This window comes from Mesoplodon bidens, assembly GCF_964165515.1.
Source record: "Mesoplodon bidens genome assembly, chromosome: 5".
NCBI lineage: Eukaryota > Metazoa > Chordata > Mammalia > Artiodactyla > Ziphiidae > Mesoplodon > Mesoplodon bidens.
Genome location: NC_138161.1, coordinates 1,894,189 through 1,914,062, shown reverse-complemented (window position 1 = coordinate 1,914,062; position 19,874 = coordinate 1,894,189). Strand labels below are relative to the sequence as shown.

General features: G+C 47.8%; 1 protein-coding gene across 13 annotated transcripts in view; it reads left to right on the top strand.

The window, feature by feature from the left end:
• The window catches only part of ADARB1 (adenosine deaminase RNA specific B1), a 115,038-nt gene that overhangs the window by 60,249 nt on the left and 34,915 nt on the right, over nt 1–19,874 (top strand). For all 13 annotated transcript variants that reach the window (XM_081234893.1, XM_081234898.1, XM_081234892.1 and 10 more), the window contains 2 exons: nt 14,849–14,923; nt 18,470–19,404. In XM_081234893.1, coding sequence (XP_081091019.1) covers nt 14,849–14,923; nt 18,470–19,404 — 1,010 coding nt within the window. The remainder of the gene's footprint in view (nt 1–14,848; nt 14,924–18,469; nt 19,405–19,874) is intronic.

The following is a 19,874-nucleotide window of genomic DNA, read 5'->3' as shown; positions in this document are numbered from 1 at the left end:
CACATAGTAGGTGCTTGCTCCCAGTTGGATAAGTGAGTGAATGTTTGCTGTTTCTTATTAAGAGATATTTCTGAGGCACCATGGTATTAAATCAAATACCATTAGTTTCCTGTGTGTTGATTATATGTAAATAACTAATGAAGACCTGACTCATTTAGAGACTGTAGGATTCTAATGGAATAAACTCCTTGTTTCCTTCTTGAAAGGGTAGAAAAAGTTTTCAAGAGTCTTATCCTAAATTAATAGTCCAGGAACGTTAAATGTTGGCGTCTTTACTCTAGGACATAGATAAATAAAATTAATAAGGTACCAGGAATGTCAGATGCTAAATGGTGTACGACTATTTCTGACATTCTCCTAGAATTCGGTAGTTATTAACTTGCAAATATGTGACAGGTAAGTCCGAAATTGGTGTACTTTTAAAATTGGAAAAAGCTTTAAAGTGTTCTTTTAGATGATTAACGGTCAATTCAATGGTTCTAGAAACCATATCTGATGCAGCAAATCATTGCCATTCTGCTGTGAATTTCTTGATTCCCACGAATACAGGTATTCCATTTTTATGCTCCTCTTAAAGAATCCTAAAGGTAGCAGAAAGAAATGGGAAGAAAAAAGAAGAACATGATAGATGGAGAGAGAGGACGTTGCTTCACCTTTGGGAACGTCTCGTGGGATGGCTCTAAGATACGTTAAGACGCGCTGAGAAGGGTGGTGCTCTGTTAGGGCCCCTCCCGTCCACGGCCACAGACGCCGCATCAGGGCACCACTTGCCTTGTCATTCCGGTGGGTTCTGACTCACTCTGATTTTCCAGAAAGCGGAAAACATGGCATTTATTAGGTGAGGAAGATTAACTGTGCATCCGGTCGTGTCATTTGATGAGAAAAAACAAATGATCACTTTATGAAGTGAAGGCTATGTGCATGTAACTGCCACTTTTACCTGACTTTGTAGACGAACGTAGAGCGATTGTGAAGTCGGGTTGTACAATGTGATAGTAGGAAGCCGGCTTGTCCTTGTGTTTCAGAGACTGTTCGGCGCTCTTTAGTTAGAAGGAACCTACACAGACTCGATGTTGTCGAACCAGGCGTCGTGAGAACCGTGCTGCTGTCCCTGCTGCACCCGCGGGGTAGTCGGGAGTGGAGGTGCTGCAGGTGCCGTGGAGACGCCGGGCCACATGCCCCACCCCGCAGGCACGGAGCACCCGTTTGGGTCAGGAGGGAGAAGGGAGTGAGGAGGCCTTTTTGGGGGTCTCCATGAGAACAGCCAGGCAGGGCAGAGTAAACCACTTAGGATTGGCCAGTTTGAGTGACCCTGGCAGGCTCTGGGCTGTAGCGGTGGTTTCTGGTTGCCTGGTCCCTGCCTGAGTGATCTGGGGCAGGGGCCGGGCAGCAGGGCCCTGGCGGGAGGTTAGATAGAGCTCAGTGTGGGCTGTGGTTTGCATTGCTCCTGGCCGAGCCCTCTGCTGTCTCTGCAAATCAGCCCATCCGGGAGGGGCAGTCTCTCCTTCCCAGGGTCTGCAAGGCCCCCAAATGCCAGAGCATCAACAAAAAGAAAATACAGTTAAAATAATTTGCAGTGTGATGTATGGATGCCACATAGACAACTAGTGTACAGAACCCAGGAAAGCAGAGTTAGAAAGACTGCCGGTAGGAGCTGAGCTGCACCTGCAGCTGGGGACGGGGTCGGAGGGCATGCTCTCAGGGTTGCACTCTGGTCCCTCCCCAGGGCAAGCGGTGGCTTCTGTCCCACCAGTGCCCACTGCCTGGAGCCCCGGGGAAGGGGTTCTGCAGGGCCGCGTCTTCTGTGGAGCATGTCCGGACGGGCACGCACACAAATGTAAGAGTAATAGGAGCTGCTTGACGTGACAAAACATGGCTCAGGCTCCACATGCAATCGTGGTGAAGCCGGCGTTAATTCGTTTGCACCTTTGGAATAATAAGTTGGAAAAGCAATGCTGGCATTACCAGGAAAGGAACACTTTTTATGCAAGACACGGTCAGTTGTGTGGAGAGAAAGATTTTGACGCATCGATTAACTTTTCTGTTGCTGAAGGGCTCTGCTACTCACACCCTCCCTGCACGCTGACTCCCCCACAAGACACCCCCGTCCTCAGGGCTCTCGGATGCAGTTGCCTTTTGTGCCAAGGACAGAGCCCCTAAGATGTGGGAGAGCATCTACACAGCGTGTCTGGATGAGGGGGGCTGAGGGCTGTGGGTTGTGCTGGGCCAGTCCAAGTGCGGGTCCCGCGCCCTGAGATGTGTGTGTGTGTGCACGTGTCTGTGAGCATGCATGTGTGTGCGTGCGTGTGTCTGTGCATACGCGTGTCTGTGTGTGCATGTGTGTCTGTGCGCGTGCATGTGTGTGTGTGCGTGTGTCTGTGTCCATACGCATGCCTGTGCGTGTGCGTGCGTGTGTGTGCCCTGCTCTGCACCCCCCAGCAAGCCAGGCTGGGTGGGAAGGGGAGGTCGTGCCTGCCTGGTGCCAGGTGCCCACGTGCAGGTGGGGCCAGCAGTGTCCCCAAGCCACAGGGTCCTGCGCCCCTGAGCAGTGCTGCGTGGGAGCGTTACTTTGGGCAGTGTTATTTTGTGAACTGGACTCTTGGTGGTTCTACTTCATTATTTGAGGAATTGTGTATATTCTGGAGACGTTGGGGTTTTTTAGGCAGGACTCTGTTTGATGGGGAGATGGTGTCACCCACACCCCCGCCCCCGGAGTCATGTCCCTGCCCACTTTGAAGGGCTGAGGGCCCCTCCATCTGCGCTTTGAAGAGTGAGCCTGGGGCGGGGGAGGAGCCGCCCTCCCACGTGTCCATGAGGGCCGTCGCAGTCGCGCGGCTCGGATGCTTGGTTGAGCGCCCACCCCAGTGGCCGGGGGCTGGGACGGGGCCGGGCTGGCCAGGGCTGGCCCCGCTCATCGCGGGGACGCTGGCCATGGGGACTGTGCTCAGCACCCGCTGGTGTAAAAGGTGGCGCAAGAGACGCTCTGAGAGGTAAGGTAACTCCTTTGTCTTTCATCCTGAAGTGCAAATACCGGGCTTCCAACGCGGTGCAGTGCGCCAACGTGTTCTGACCTGCCTGTGAGTATATCTTGTGGATGCCGGTTACTTCTGCTTTCCCTCTAGAGTGCGTCTCTTTTCTTCTGTTGGCATTTCGTAGAGTTTTAGCTAGGGACTCACAAAGGTAGATTTAAAAACATGTCTCTAAACATGTCTAGAAATCACGTTAGCTTCAAGGTTTAAAGTATTTTTTAGGAAGACATTTATGAAATCTTTGAAGTGCGTAGCTTTGAGTCCCAGGAGATTTTCCCTCTAGAGACAGATGCTGTGTAGTTTCTCCTTTGCTGCCACTCTTCCTTACTCACTGACGTTTCTAACGTCAAAACTACTCTTCATGCCGTGGTAAGCCTGTGGCTGCCGCCGTTAACAGTGTTTTTTCCTTTTAAAAATACGGAGAGCAAATTCCTTCCATTCAACACTCCAGACAATTTCAGTCTTTAATTCAACTTGATGTGTTAAGATCAATATTTTTTTCTTAACACCAGATTTAAAGGTTGCCTGTGACTATAGAAGTCACAGACTGCTGGCTTTGGGGTGAATTGTTGCTTTAAGAGGTGTTGAGAGTTTGCTGTCTCCACGTACTGTGCGTTAACCAACAGAAAATGTCTGAGGTGCAGAGATGCTCCTGCTGAGGCAATAGCCAGTTGTCTTCCGGGTGCCACCTCGTTACCCAGCAGCTGACAGGGCTAGAACGGGCTCTTTCTCCAGCACCGCATCTTTGGGGTCTTCTGCGGCAGGAGACAGTCATCTCTCCAGGAAATAAAAGGAGCCACAGTTCTTTAGTGCGGCTTCCCAAGAAGAGGAAGAAGAAATTCATTTTGGAGTCAGCAATCTGGGGTAAGAGCATCTTGCTCACTGTAACGCAGACGCTTGTCCTAATGGAGCTCTGTGTCTAGGAGCGGCGGGGCCCTGTGATGTGTGACCCCCGCGGGCACCATGCCCACCGTGTGTGTCCAGGACAGAGGCACCGTCCCCAGGGCACGCGGGTGTAGCCTCCTCGGCGTGTCCCTGCTGCTCCCGACCTGCACCTGGTTACAGCGTCGGTGTGTTTGCCCTCCTCAGTCAGGCATGAAGGAGCAAGATGGCATTAAGACGAGCAGTAGGAGATTAAGACAAAGGCAGAAGCCAAAACTGCAAGAAATTTTCATGCAAATCCCCTAAATTTAGACTCGCCGCTATTTTTTCTCCATGGCTCCTCATCACTACACATAAATTCGGGAAAACTTGGAGAGGCGTAAGAACAATTCTGTCATCATTCTTTTGGAACTTATTGTAAGTCACATGGTTTGTATGAGTTCCACTGTATACAATTTCTAAATGTCTTCAAACATTCTAGAATCTTATTCTTCAGTAGGAAAACCATTCCCAGGTACGTTGCGGTTTCAGACCAACATCTTGAGAAATCGGGTGTTACGAGATGTAGCAATGCAGCCCCGTGTGTTAAGTAAGTGAGTCGTGCTCACTGGACATTCCTGTGTGTGTAGATTCATTGTGAACACTGCTAAACAACATTAGGTATGTGTTGATACCTGTTCCTATTTATAACATGCCCTATATTTGAAACTAATAAGAATGCCTTTAAAAATTATGAGTATTATTAGGACTGGCCATCCCATTTATACCAAATTGGGACAGTTTTACAAGATGTGAAATGTAGTCTTTTAGTATTGTATAATTTTAAAGTGCTCCAAATCCTGTGTAAAGGCTGGTATAACATGTGCCTTTTTGAATTTAGTTCGAAGGGTCACTCCCTTCCACAAGGCAGGGTACTGGCTGTTTACCTTGGATGAGAGGCACATGGCTTTGCTTAGTTGTCAGGAAATCACGGTTAGAAGAGAGCAATGTGCAGTGTAAACACTGACCAGGACCCCATACAGCAGACACTGCTGTCTTGGAAGGTGCTGCCCCCTGAGGCCCAAGGTGGGTCTGGAGCCCAGGTCACACTCCCGGGGACTGTTAGACCAGCCCTCCCCGGGCCCGACCAGCGCAGACGCTGTCGCCTTCTCTCCACTCACGGCACTGCTGCGGAGTCGCGGGACAGTGGGAGGGGCGGGATGGAGAACCCAGAAGGCTCCTTCACCCCCCGCCCCCCACTTTATGAATGCCCTCCTGTATTTTGCGATTAAGGGCTTTCTCAGCGAGTACTTGTCTGTGCTCAGTCACTGTGTACAGCCTGTGATGGCCACTGTGCTTGTGCTGCAGTCCAGCTGGGCTCCCCCACAGCACCCTTGTCTGTGCTCAGTCACTACGTACACCCTGTGATGGCCACTGTGCTTGTGCTGCAGTCCAGCTGGGCTCCCCCACAGCACCCTTGTCTGTGCTCAGTCACTGTGTACAGCCTGTGATGGCCACTGTGCTTGTGCTGCAGTCCAGCTGGGCTCCCCCACGTTTCCAGGATGGAGAAGTGAATGGGGGGTGGGGACCTTTTACAGAAATGGAGGCCCAGACCTGTAGAGGTGAGCCACCTCTGATAGGGCTGGAGGACGGGGCATGGACACTCTGTGCCATCGAGGAGATGCAGACAGTACCTGAGGGACCAGGCAGCTGTCATGCCAGGCTTCTTCCCTGCTTCCACCTCGCTGAGAGACTGCCTGATCGTGAGGGGCAGAGTGCTGTGGGAGCTGGAGGCTTAGGGCGGGAGGGCATTTGTTCACCCACCCACCCATCCATCTGTTCATCCACCCATCCATCCACCCATCCATCCCCCTAGCCGTTCACCCACCCACCCATTCATCTGTTCATCCACCCACCCATCCATTCATCCACCCATCTATTCATCCATTCATTCACCCACCCATTCACTCATTCATCCAATCTACCCACTCATCCACCCACCCACCCACCCACCCATTCATCCAGTCCACCCACCCATCCATCCATCCGTCCATCCATTTATGCAACAAGTAGCCATTAGAGCCTTCTGTGTGCCAGCACCAGGGATTTGGACACCCATGGGACAGGTGTGGGTGACAGGATGGCAGTGACAGAGGGATAGCTTCAGCTTTCAGGCCTGGAGTTCGCTCTGGAATGGGCCACCTGAAGTACCATTTGGTGGGTGAGGAGGGGGATTTCTGTGGTGCCTTGCTGCTGTGCTGTGTATATCAGGAAGGAAGGGATCTTAACCAATCTTTGGCAAGAGTAGGAGATACTGTGTCTGCCAGGAGAGGGGCACAAGTGAGGGAAGTTGCTGACCCCTGGTGGACAGCAGTTATGGATGGAAGGTCCGGGGCTCCCAGAATCTCCTGTGACAGATGTGTGGGTACATTTCATTGCACTTGTACAGATGGGCTTCCCAGTACAAGTGGAGGCCGTGCTCCCTGGGAAGGAGCTCCTTCAGCGGGGGGTGTGTTCCAGGGGTGGGCAGAGTCACCCTGGTTTGACAGTTGAGATTCTAAAGCAAATGTGTGGAGTTAGATTTGTGGAATGTACTTGAAATACATGGGAATTGGATCAAATCTTAACAGTGCCTATTCTTAGTGTAATTATTAGTGTTCATATTGAAAATACAGCTCACAGTGTTCTCTTTTTCCCCTTTCATTCCACAAAATAAAGTATAATTTTCAGATAAACAGATTTTAATTAGGCCGTGATGAACAGAGCAAGCATGGACCGTATTTCAAATGTGTTGTTCCTCTTCATTCATCTCGAAGGACAGAGTGTGGTTATAAAAATAATGGAGTTTCTGTTTATTAATCTTCACAATAGTGTCCTACAGAGTAGTTCCACTGCTCTAAACAACGTCTGCGCCCCACCTATGCGTCCCTCCCCTCTTCCCACCCCATGGCGGCCACTGATCTTTGTACTGCCTCCATAGTTGTGCCTTTTCCAGAATGTCATGTGGTTGGAACCATACAGCCTGTAGCCTTTTCAGATTGGCTTCTTTCACTTAGGAGTATGCATTCAAGTTTCCTGCATGTCTTTTCTTGACTTGGTAGCTCATTTCTCTTTAGCTCTGAATACTATTCCATTGTCTGGACGGGCCACAGTTTATTTGTTCACCTGCTGAAGGACAACGTGGTTGCTTCCAGGTTTTGTCAATTATGAATAAAGTTCCTAGAAACTTCCATGTGCTGGTTTTTGTGTGGACATAAGTTTTCAGCTCCTTTAGGTAAATACCAAGGAAAGCGATTGCTGGATCCTATGGTAAGAGTCTGTTTAGTTTTGTAAGAAGCCGCCAGGCTGTCTTCCAAAGCAGCCACACCATTCTGCATTCCCACCAGCAGTGAATGAGGGTTCCTGTTGCTCTGCAGTCTTGCCAGCGTTTGCTGTTGTCTGTGTTCTAGACTTCCACCATTCTGATAGGTGTGTAGGGGCATCCGATTGGTGTTTTACTTTTCATTTCCCTGATGACAGCTGATGTGAAGCATCTTATTTGCCATGTGTGTATCTTCTTTGGTGTGGTGTCTGTTCAGGTCTTTGGCCGATTTTTTAATCAGGTTGTTGTCCTCTCATTGTAGAGTTTTAAGAGTTCTTTGTATATTTTGGATAACAGTCCTTTATCAGCTATTTCTTTGGCAAAAATTTTCTCCCTGTCTGTGGCTTGTCTTCTTGTTCTCTTGACATTGTTTTTCACAGAACAGAAGTTTTTAATTTTAATAAAGTCCAGCTTAGCGATTCTGTTTTTCGTGGATCATGCCTATGATGTTGTATCTAAAAAGTCATTGCCAAACCCAAGGACATCTAGGTTTTCTCCTATGTTATCTTCTAGGAGTTTTACATTTTACATTTAGGTCTGTGATCCATTTTGAGTTAATTTTTGTGTAGTTTGTAAGATCTGCGTCTAGATTCATTTTTTTTGCATGTGGATGACCAGTTGTTCCAGTACCATTTGTTGAAGAGACTCTCTTTGCCCTATTATATTGCCTTAGCTCCTTTGTCAAGGGACAGTTGACAGTATTTATGTGGGTGTGCTTCTTTCACCAATACCACACTGTCCTGATTACCATAGCTTTATAGTGAGTCTTGAAGTCAGATACTGTCAGTCCTCCAAATTTGTTCTTCTCCTTCAATATTGTGTTGGCTACTCTGGGTCTTTGCCTCTTCATATAAACATTGGAATCAATTAGTTGATTTCCACAAAATACCTTGCTGGGATTTTGATTGGGATTGCATTGAATCTGTAGATTGAGTTGGGAAGAGCCAAAATCAGCGTTATTGAGTCTTTCTATCCATGTATATGGATTTTCTCTCCATTTATTTAGTTCTTTGATTTCGTTCATCAGAGTTTTACACTTTTCCTCATATAGATCTTGTACATATTTTGTTAAATTTATACCTAAGTATTTCATTTGGGGGGGTACTAATGTAAATGGTGTTGTGTTTTTTATGTCAAATTCCAGTTCATTGCTTGCATGTAGGAAAGCAATTGACTTTTGTATATTAACCTTGTATTCTGCAACCTTTCTATAATTGCTTATTAGTTCCAAGAGTGTTTTTGTCGATTGATATGGTTATTTTAATTATTCCATGTTGCACTTCACTAGAAAAAAACCATGTGTTTTAAAAGTAATGCTTGAACCTTATTTGCTATGCACAGTCTGCTGTATTTAGTTCAATGTGTACAAAATCTCTAAAGGATAACTGAATATCTATTATTTGGATGGTTTCCTAGGAAGGAAACTATTTCTTTGTAAAATATTATAAATTGAGTGTTTTGAATATTTTAATGATATTAGTTTGTTTAGAAAGCAAAATATTGGAAGCAAAACACAAATCATGAATGCATTCTCTAAACATGCATGAGTAAGTTATTGAATTTCAGATTATTTTTCTTCAAATTATGTAAGAATTTTATACTTCAGTTACATTTGTTAAATAAATAATAAAATCATCATTCAGTTTTTTGCTATAGCTGCGAAATTAGTCTAGCCTTTAGCAAGTTGCTTGATTTATAGTAGAGAATTAACATGAAGAATCTTCACTTTAACACTTCGCTCTTTAAAAATTTGTAGTGTATGGCTATTAAAACTGAAACCCTTAACAGTCATTAAGAATATGTAAAACTTTTCTTAAAACCATCCTGTTCGGAGAGTAACATGGATAAAACCCAGTAATAATTGCTAGTAAATTTTGTCAAGTTAACTGCTTGTCTTAAACATTTTTTAATCTATAATTTTTTAGTGAATTCCTAAAGATAGCATTTTTCACCAGCACAATAGAGGATTCATGTTCTGATGCATCCTGAACATTAGTAAGTTATGTTCTCTGTATTTTATTCCAGAAAACCTTTTTTTCACCAAGGGAAGGGGAGGCATGTGTGCAGGTTGACGTTTCCACAGTGAGGATAAGGGTGCTGTCAGAAGCAGATAGGAATGTTGTATCTTACATATATATATATACACCTTGGCTTACATCATGAACATCTACAGTGTATAAGGAATCACACAACAGATGACCATTTACCCACCACCCATTTAGAAAATAAAGCATTGTCAATCGGATCATGTTGTTGGAAGTCAGACGCGAACCCATGGGGAACCAAAACCGACACTGACCGAGTGGCACTGGTGGGTCCAGCCTCCTCTTCCTCCGGGCTTTACCCCTTTCCAGGCCCACGTGTTAGAAAGCGCATTGGTCAGTGGTGTGGGAAGCTGCTCTGTCCCGAGTCCGTCTTCCTGCTCCACAGTCCATGAGCCGCGGGCGTGCTTTGGATGCTGGCGTCCCCATCCTTTCCGGTCTGGGAGGACCAGCCCCACCTAACTGCTCCTTAGTTCAGAGGTTTCTTGACTATTCCAACCTGATTATTTTTCCACATAAGATCAGCTTTTCTAGTTCTATTTAAAAAAAGAAAAGTTGAAATTATAACTGGAATCAAGTTAAACTTAAATCCCAGGTCTTTCGATGCCAAGTTTAATGGTCTTTTCATGCCTCCCTGCACCCCCAGTTCTGCTTACTTCTTAATGCTTACGGGACCCTGAAAAACGAAGAAGGCATTCGCATACGGCTGTCAAGTAAAGCTTTTCTTTACCTGGCCATTCCTGGAATTTTGTTCCATATGGGATTTTGGATGGGGGTTTAATTCTTATGTGTTTGTAGTCCAGGCCATATGAGGTACTTTTCAGAATGAAAGAAAAATGGTTATGTAAAATGCTCTAAAGTGCTTGCATTTGCTATTTTGCTTTGTTTTATAACCTTCGGTACGAGAGTTGGCATTTGTAGAAGCTGAAAATATTGGCTTCTGCTCTGCAAGAGATTTCTGGCTTCCACTTTTAATGTACATGTACCCACCCACACTGTGCACAGCCTGATTATTTTCTACTGTGAGACATTTTCCCTGTCCTTTTTTAGAACTTGAATATGAAAGAGCAGGAAAACGAGGCATGTCCTACAAACCAGGTGAGCTCTGGCGGTGCAGCGTTCTCCTGTGCCCAGACTCCCCGTCACTGTCACGGCCGGCATGGCCTCCTCGTCCCAGACCTCCACGGAAGCCAGCCTCTCAGCGCACCGGCCACTATTTTGTGTGCCTTCTGCCTGCTTTTAAATTGACCTTTTTATTTTGAGAGAACGTACATTCACGTGTAGCTGTAAGAAACGATACGGGGAGAGCGGCGTTCCCTTTACACAGCCGGGGTGCCGACCTCAGGACAGCAAGATCCGGAGCATCCGTCGCTGCCCCGTTGTGCTTTTATAGCCACACCCACACCCTCCCGCCCACAACCACTACTCTGCTCTCCATTTCTAGTTTTCTCGTTTCAAGAATGTTGTACAGCTGACCCTTGAACAGCGCGTGGGTTGGGGTGCCGACGTGAGGTGCAGTCGGAAACCTGTGTGATAGGCGGGCCTCTGTTTCCTCATCCTTGGACTCAGCCAACCTCAGGCCATGCAGTGGGGTAGGTCGTGCTTAGTGAAAAAAAATCTGTGTCTCAGTGACCCATGCAGTTCAAACCCGTGTTGCTCAAGGATCACCTTTGTATAAATGGGCTGTAATGTATGTAACCTTTGGGATTGGCTTTTTCACTCAGCCTAATTCTCTGGAGATTCATCCAGGTTATTGCGTGTGTCAATAGTTTGTTGCTTTTCATTGTCACGTGGTGCTCCATGGTGTGGATGGTCCACAGTGTGTTCAACCAGTCACCTGCTGAAGGGCCCTGGGTTGTCTCCGGTTTGGGGCTGTTATGAATAAAGTTGCTATAAACGTTCCTGTATACGTTTTTTATGTGAACGTAAGTCCTCATTTCTCTGGAATAAATGCCCATGTTGAGTTTTAGAAACCACCAGACTGGTTCCCAGAGTGGCTGTACCATTTTACATCCCCACCAGCAGCGTGTGAGTGATCCAGTTTCTCCCCATCCTCGCTGGCCCTTGGGTTGTCATTATTTTAGCCATTCTCGTAGGTGTGTGGTGGAATCTCCTGTGGTTCTAAGTCCCATTTCCCTAGTGGCTAATGAGTATGAACATCATTTCACGTGTGAACATCCATCTGTGTGCCTTCTTTGGTGAAATGTCTCTTCCTAATGAGAGTGTGTGTTTTATTGTTGAGAGTTTCTTGTATATTTTGTTTGTTGATGTGTGGTTTTCAAATATTTGCTCACAGTCCATAGCTTGTCTTCTCATCTTCTTAACAGGGTCTTTAGCAGAGCAAAAGTTTTTTAATTTCGATGGGTTCCAGTTCATCATTTTTTCCTTTTATGGATTGTGCTTTTAGTGGCTAATCTGCACACTCTTTGCCAAGTCCTAGATCCCACGGATGTTCTCCTGTGATTTTTGTAAACGCCTTGTAGTTTCATGCTTTACATTTAATAAAGCCCATGGTCCATTCCAGGTGAATGTGTGTGTGGGGGGTGAGCTCTAGGTGCCCAGCTGCCCAGCACTGTCTGTTGACAAGGCTGTCCTTCCTTCATTGCGTTGCTTGTGCACCTTCGTCAACAATGAGCGGGTGTTTTGTGGGGGCCTGTCTCTGGGTCCTCTGTTTTGTTCTGTGTGGTCTGCCTGTCTGTCTTGATGACTCAGACTGTATGGGCAGTGTTGACATCAGTTACTGATTCCTCCCACTTCTTTTTTATGATGGCTGCTTCAAAATTTTCTCAGATAATGCTGATGTCTCTGGGTCGGTATCAATTGTCTTTTTCCATTCGGTTTGAGATCTTCCTGGCTCTCAGTGTGGTGAGTGAATTTTTTTTTTTTTTTTTTTTTTTTTTTTTGTGATACGCGGGCCTCTCACTGTTGTGGCCTCTCCCGTTGCGGAGCACAGGCTCCAGACACACAGGCTCAGCGGCCATGGCTCACGGGACCAGCCGCTCCACAGCATGTGGGATCCTCCCGGACCGGGGCACGAACCCGTGTCCCCTGCATTGGCAGGCGGACTCTCAACCACTGCGCCACCAGGGAAGCCCGTGATGAGTGATTTTTTATTGAAACCTGGACATATTACGTTACAAGAACCTGAGTCTTACTTGGACCTCTGCTTCAGCTGGCTTTCTCTCACAGCCCTCTGTTGGGGAGGGAGACGCCGCCTCATTGCTGCCGGATGGGGGTGCACGTCCAGGTTCCCTGGCCTCCACTGGCACTGCTGGGTGGTGGCCTCCTGTGACACCCGCAGTGGGGAGGGGGCAGGCGCCTGGGTACGGCCAGGTGGGGTGGAAGTCCAGGCTCCCCGCCTGTTCTCCCTGACTCTGCATCGCCGTGGGGGAGGAGGGGGGAGGGGGTCGTCACAACCCAGAGGGAATGAGACACGAGGCTCCCCCACCCCACGTCCTTGCTGGGTGGGAGGCTGGGGTCTGGCTGAATAGGGCAGTTCGGTCTGTCAGGTTCCTGTCCTGCTGGGAGGTCCTCTCCTGGTCCCTTGGCCAGAGAGACAGTTTTCATTGGGTGTTTTGGTCTGCCCATTGGTGTTTCCAGGTTGCCGGCTTATTCAGCTCCAAGCCTTGGATAATGATGCAAAAAGAAGATGCAAGGGACTCACCGCCACACCGTCCCCGGGTCCCCTGCTGCTCTGCCGTCTCCCCTCCGCCCTCCCGAGCCTCCTCGTGCTTGCCGTGTCTGTGCCGTCCAGGGTTTTCAGTTGGGCTAAACGGGGGACATGCCTTCCGTCTTCCCACCACACAAGCCCCTTTGCCTGCTTTGAATCCAGCCAGTAAGAACAGAGTTCTCTGGACAGCTTGTGTGGTTGCTTCCAGAACCGATAACTGATAACTGAGTTTCTCAGAAGTGCTTTCTAAGTGCCTTTCTCACACAGCCTCTGTGCTTCCCGCATGCTACCTGTTCCTAGTCTTCACGGTGTGTCCCACCCCCCTCTCCTCCAGGATCAGCTTAACCATCACATGCCCTGACCGTGGCCAAGAGGACCCTTGGAGCACCTGCATCTCACTGAGGGCATGGGCCGGTCTGGCACTCGTGCCCATTCCAGGCCTCAAGGAAATTACTTTCATTGAAACTAGTCCATAGTGGAAACATTAAAACACACACCGATACAGAGCTGTGTGGTGAGCCCGAGTGCCCATCAGGCAGCACCAGCATCACCAGCCGTGGCCCCTCAGTGTCATCCGTATCCACTTTTTCCCACCACGTGGGATCATTTTATAATAATAAATCCCAGGTATCATTTCATCTGTAAATATTTCAGTGTATATCACTAAAAGATAAGCACTATTTCCACACCTAAAATGACTGAAAGTTATTCCTTAATACAATCAGCTATCCAGACAATATTTTTATTTAAATTTCTCAGTTGCAGAGTCAGTCTGATTCATTTTAGGTTCTCGTAATATCCAGTACTGTGCTTTTCATATAATAAACTTTCAGAAATTTATGTTGAAGTAATTCATGAATATAATGTTAATGCTTTAAAAACTATCTGGAACACTTTCTTAAATAAACGAGTCTAAATAAAAACTCATTTAACTTTTAACTCATTTAACGGTATGTTTACCAGATATACAGTGAGGGTTAATGTCATTAACAAATGATTGTCATGGAAACTATTTTACATATATGTTATATGAGGGAGATATATAAGGTATAAGCGTGATTTAGCACATTTTAGTCACCGTTTTCTTAAAAGCAATAAATTTGCCTCTTAACTGATTTATAATATAAATTTAATTTCTATAAAAAAATGTGACTACAAAATTTGCAGACCTTTTTCCTCAATAGCAATTTGATGGGATTCTTTATTACAGATTATATGTTAGTACAGTCCTGCAAAGTATAGCCAAGGTATTTAGGAAGAGGAAACTCTTAAACTTGTTAATAATTATATAATTGGAATAATTGTTCTTTGAGGATTTCTTGTGGTTTCTCCTGAGAACAGAATAATAAGTTATACGTGGCTAAGAAATTAGATCAGATTTGAACAATGATGTGCTTTTTAGCTTCGTCCATGGGATGCTACTCAGTCGAGGTGAAGGGGAGTGGTAGGGTGAGCGCTGTGGCATGTTCTTGCTCCACAGCTTTATTTCATAACCCAAACCAAAGTCTCCCCAGAACAGAGATCAAGTGGCAGATGGGCTGGAGTTCTGTTTGGGGTTTGTCTTGACGAGAGGTGTCTTTCTGAGATTTAAATGTGTCACCCTTCCCTTGGTTCGGAGCTCTCCATGGTCCTGACCCCTGGAATCCAGGCCGTCCTCCGCAGCGTGGCCCGAAATCTTCCGTGCCATGGTAGCTGCCCCCCCAACAGCAGAGTCCTGGCCGGGCTCCTTGGGGGGACGCTGGGGGTCCTGTACCATGCTGAAGAGGTGGGAGAAGGTTCTGTCCGGAGGGCAGACCTAACCGTCCTTGTTGTGCGATTTTTTCCACAGAGGAGACTCACCTCATATGAGTGGTACACTCAGTGTCATTTTCTTGCTGTCTTTCAGACAGAAACAGTCTCCGCCAGTCAAGAAACCCTCAAAAGTATTTTGCCATGGATGTAGAAGATGAAGAAAACATGAGTAAGATCTAGGCCTATCACGTAGTATCAAGTGGCTAATTTTCTATTAAAATCTTAGTGTTGTAAATTTATTGAATGGGACCAGCTTGGGGAGGGTGATTTTTTTCCTTCGATACAGACTGTTAACGGTGGCATGTGTTTAATTTTTATGTAATCTCTACAGTGGGTATCGGTGTCTACTGTAGGCATTTCCTTGCAGCCGTTTGTCTGGATTTTCATTCCTTGCTGTCGTCCTGGGGTCCTGATGCACATGCCTGGGCGGAGGAGGCTTGCCTCCAGGTGCACGTGTCATAAAGCCGCATGGCTTCGTGCTCTGTCACTGCGTGGTTCTCATGATCACGGTCCGACTTCCATGGGTGTAAATCTGAGATAACCTTTGAGATTGGTCCTTTGGGGTGACAGCGCCTGAAATCCTCCCTTCAAATACGGTGGCTCGTCCGTGCGTTTTGAAGGAAGGGGACTCTCATGAGCCTGTTGATCTTGTTTCCAAAGACTTCGGTGGGCCTTCGGGCTGGCGTGGCCTGAAACCCCTTTCCACGCTGCCCTCTGGGATGGAGGGGACGGAGGGGCAGAGAGCCTCAGCTTTCCCCCTCTCGACATTGTTCCTAGATGTTCACAGATGAAGGGTTCAGTGACTATACTTCTCTGTTCTGTTTTGTCTTTAATCCCGGATAGCAGAGCATTTGCATAAGGTTAAACGCTCCCACAGAGGTTGGGAGCTTTCAGTAGGGAAATCACGACAGAGACATCAGTGTTCTGGTATGTGTGTAATGTGCATTGTTACTTGTCCATGTTGAGAGGTCCCGGGAGGAACCCGCAGGCGTGAGTGATGCACGGTCCCCGAGGATGAGGATACAGGCCACCACTTTCCCTCGGCCTCACCCAGAACCCACAGCCGAGGCCTCGGAGTTGGCTGGTCTGCGCGCAGAAGCCAGGGGTTCTGCTCCACGAGTGTAGTGGGTGCCATGGAGTTGCTGGGTCTCTGCTGGGTGACCCCGCAGTCATGTGCCCTCAGGCTGGAGGCCATTCCTGGGATGCAAGTGTGAGAAGACATGACCGGGCGTGGTTTCAGTCCATGTGGCAGCACGTCCTCCCGAGGCCTCTGGCTGCCCCTGGTGCTGCCCCCAGCACAGCTGCTCTCGGGGTCTTTGGAACCCAGCCTGTGTTCTCGGGGGTCAGCCCACTCCCCACTCCTGCTGTCACCCATAGCACTGGTCATCAGGTATGGGAGGAAATGTCACAGTGTGTGTAGGGATATGACTATCCCCAGACTGATCCGGTAGTCTCTTACCTAGATAAAGAATCCTTCTGAATACATTTTCTGGAAAGATAAACTGTTGGTTCCAGTGCTGAAACTTTGAAATGCCAGTCCTGTATTTTCTGTCATTTTGAAAGCGATGAAAAATTTTCATCATGGTTAATATTCACATTTATGAAATAAAGTCGCATGATATGGAAAGAGAAAGCATCTATTTAAGAAGAGTTATGACAGTGGGAGGTCTTTCTCCAATTTTAGTGTTCTATTTTCCTTTACATAGTAACATTTTTAGTAAAGTAGAACATGAGCAGTATTTCCATGCTTCTGAAGCAAATAAGAACTTAGAATCTATGTGAACTGTCTTATAGAAAGTGTATTTTTCTATAATCAATACGGATTATTTTTATTTTTTAAAAGAAAGCATTTGTTTGTTCCAGAGATGATAAACATTTGATTAAATGCATGTCAGCATATATTTATCATGATCTGACTTCTGTGGTGATAATTCCGTTCAGCGGTAACGTCAGAACGTAAGCAGTCATGTAGTGTGTGCTGTTCTTGCTCGTTTGTTAATCTCAATTCTGTCCTGCCCCACCCTTTCTAACCTTTTGTTTCCCTTGAGCACCGAAAGGAGTAACCTATTGAGCTTTTGCTGGAGGATGTTATAAATGAAAATTTAGTGTCCATTCCGTCAGCTTTGTCAACTGGGAGAAGTGGTGTGTGTCAGGAGTACGTAGGAGGCGTGAAGTCTGTAGGGAAAGCTTGGCCATCTCCCAATCTCTGCCACGGTGTGGTGGCAGTCTTCCCATGGCTTGTGTTTAAACCAGGGCTGTTCTCACATCTCAGCTGAGTGGTGACAGCCCTGGGAATCTGAGAGCTTGAACTGTGGGGACCGGCAGCCGGTGACCCAGACTTGCTGCCACGTTAAGACCCTCCCATGGGTAGGGCCAATGAGCGTTTTCACTGTTTTTCTCAGTTTCCTTAGCATAGTCAGAATCTACTTTCATGTTATGTAGTAGAAACGGACCGAGGGCCACCGTATTGGGGTACTTGTAAACTGGCTTACAATTGTGAAAAATATTTCCATTGCTTAAAAGACTTACGTGGATTCTCAAAAACTAGTGGTAGGTCTTCAAGTACATTCATGTCAACAGTATTGTAAAGCCCTGTGATAGTTACCCCTGAGCTTCCTGCGGCCAACAGCGTGTGCAAACTAACCAGGAAAACAAGGAGTTACTTCTTTTTCTCTTTTTAAAAAAGCTTTATCTGGTAAACTTAAAGGGGAGGGTGAATGCTTTTTTATTCCCCTTTTTGCAATTAAAATCATATTTATTTTGCCATGAACTTTTAGAGTTCTAAAATTATCTTTATTAATTGTAAAAATAAACTACCTTTAAATGGTAGGATAACTAAATTATTCTGTAAATCCATCAACTATTTGTTTTTCTAAAAAAGACAAAGGTGCCACCTTCAGTTGGGAAGTTAGAGCGCGGTGGCCGTCTGCAGTGTCTCTCTTCCTATCTTGCCTTATATATGTTTTTCTATCATGGGATGTATTAAGGATTCAGAGGCAAATCAGTCCCCATCCATAATGAGAAAATGTTAAATGAATACTAGAAGTGAAGCTATATCCTTAATAATTTCTAAAAGGCCAGAATACTTTACATAAGCAGTTTTCTAAGATCCATGAACCAAACCAAATAACTGCACATATTAATTGCATATTTTAAACCAGAAAAACTAAGTAACTTGTGAATGCATGTTTTAAATAATGTCTTCTTTTCTGAGAAAGGCTGCAATTGAAAGCCCAACATGAGTATAGAATGAGAGTAGATGGCATTGAAAAGGAAGAAAATGCTAAAATAAAGTGTACATTTGTCAATACTGATATTAGATTTATTAATGTAAGGTCTTTCTGGGTTAGTTTATCATCCCACATTTTGATAAACTTGAATAAAATTCCTCTAGATGTTTCGGAATATTCTCCTAGAAAAAGATGATTTAAAAATTCACCTTTTAATGCAAAAGCAGTCCCGTGATACTAAATAGAAACAGGGTTAGTTATTATTTCTCATTATTTCTCAGAACGTCCAATTACTCCAATTATTCCAATTTAGGTGGATAGCTCTGTGGTTAAATGCACAGCTCCACACGTATGCAGCCAGGAACAAAATGTATAAGCACACATCACTTAACCAGTTACAAAGGGCGATAAAGGAATCTATAAATTTTGCATTTACAAGATCCTGCAACGAAGGCGTTGTAAGTTACTCTTTCTGGGCACCGCAGGTTCGAGCAGCACAGATGTTAAGGAAAACTGCAGTCTGGACGGCGCGCCCCCCAAGGACGGCAGCGCCCCGGGGCCTGGCGAGGGTGCCCCGCTCTCCAACGGGGGCGGCGGGGGCGCCGGCAGGAAGCGGGCCCTGGACGAGAGCAGCAATGGCCACTCCAAGTTCCGCCTGAAGAAGCGGAGGAGGGCGCCGGGGCCCGCGCTGCCCAAGAACGCGCTGATGCAGCTCAACGAGGTCAAGCCCGGCCTGCAGTACACACTGCTGTCGCAGACGGGGCCCGTGCACGCTCCCCTCTTCGTCATGTCTGTCGAGGTCAACGGGCAGGTCTTCGAGGGCTCCGGGCCCACGAAGAAGAAGGCCAAGCTGCACGCGGCCGAGAAGGCCTTGCGCTCCTTCGTCCAGTTTCCCAACGCCTCTGAGGCCCACCTGGCCATGGGCCGGAGCCTGTCCGCCAATGCAGACTTCACGTCCGACCAGGCCGACTTCCCCGACGCGCTCTTCAATGGCTTCGAGACCCCGGACAGGCCGGATGTGCCCTTCTACCTGGGCGCCAATGGCGACGACTCCTTCAGCTCGAGTGGGGACCTCAGCCTGGCTGCATCTCCCGTGCCTGCCAGCCTGGCCCAGCCGCCCCTCCCCGTGCCCCCGCCGTTCCCACCCCCGAGCGGGAAGAACCCCGTGATGATCTTGAACGAGCTGCGCCCGGGACTGAAGTACGACTTCCTCTCGGAGAGCGGGGAGAGCCACGCCAAAAACTTCGTCCTGTCCGTGGTTGTGGACGGGCAGTTCTTTGAAGGCTCAGGGAGGAGCAAGAAGCTCGCCAAGGCCCGGGCCGCGCGGTCCGCCCTGGCCACTGTCTTTAACTTGCGCCTGGACCAGACCCCGTCTCGCCAGCCTGTCCCCAGCGAGGGCCTCCAGCTGCACTCGCCACAGGTGAGGAAAGCCGCCCGGGCGCGGCCGCATCTTGCTCATGCTCTTAGACGGGGTGCGGTGGCCGTGGTCACTGGTGTCTTCTCGTCGCTCTGTCCTCGGCACGGGGAGGTCCTGGTCAGTCTGGCTGCCGGGCGGCCTTCCCGTGACTGTGCCGGTTGTGTGGCCGCTGTGAAGCCCAGCCAGGGCCGTCAGGTGCGGTGTGGTCAGTGCCGCCCACGGTGGGTGGGCCGAGGTGCCCTCCCTGTGCCGCCTGCCCCTGGGGCGACCACGGCCCACGGCCGCCTGTCGTGGAGGAGACGGGAGGGGAGGGGAGGGCCGGAGCCCTGGCACCTTGCCCCAGCTCAGTAGGGTCCCCCCTCCATGTCTCACCTGGGACCCAGGTACGGGACAGGTGAGGCTGGCGGGTCAGCAGCTGAAACCCAAGTCTGGGTCAAGTGCCAGCGCCTCGCGGATCCTGTCCAGGCAGAGGC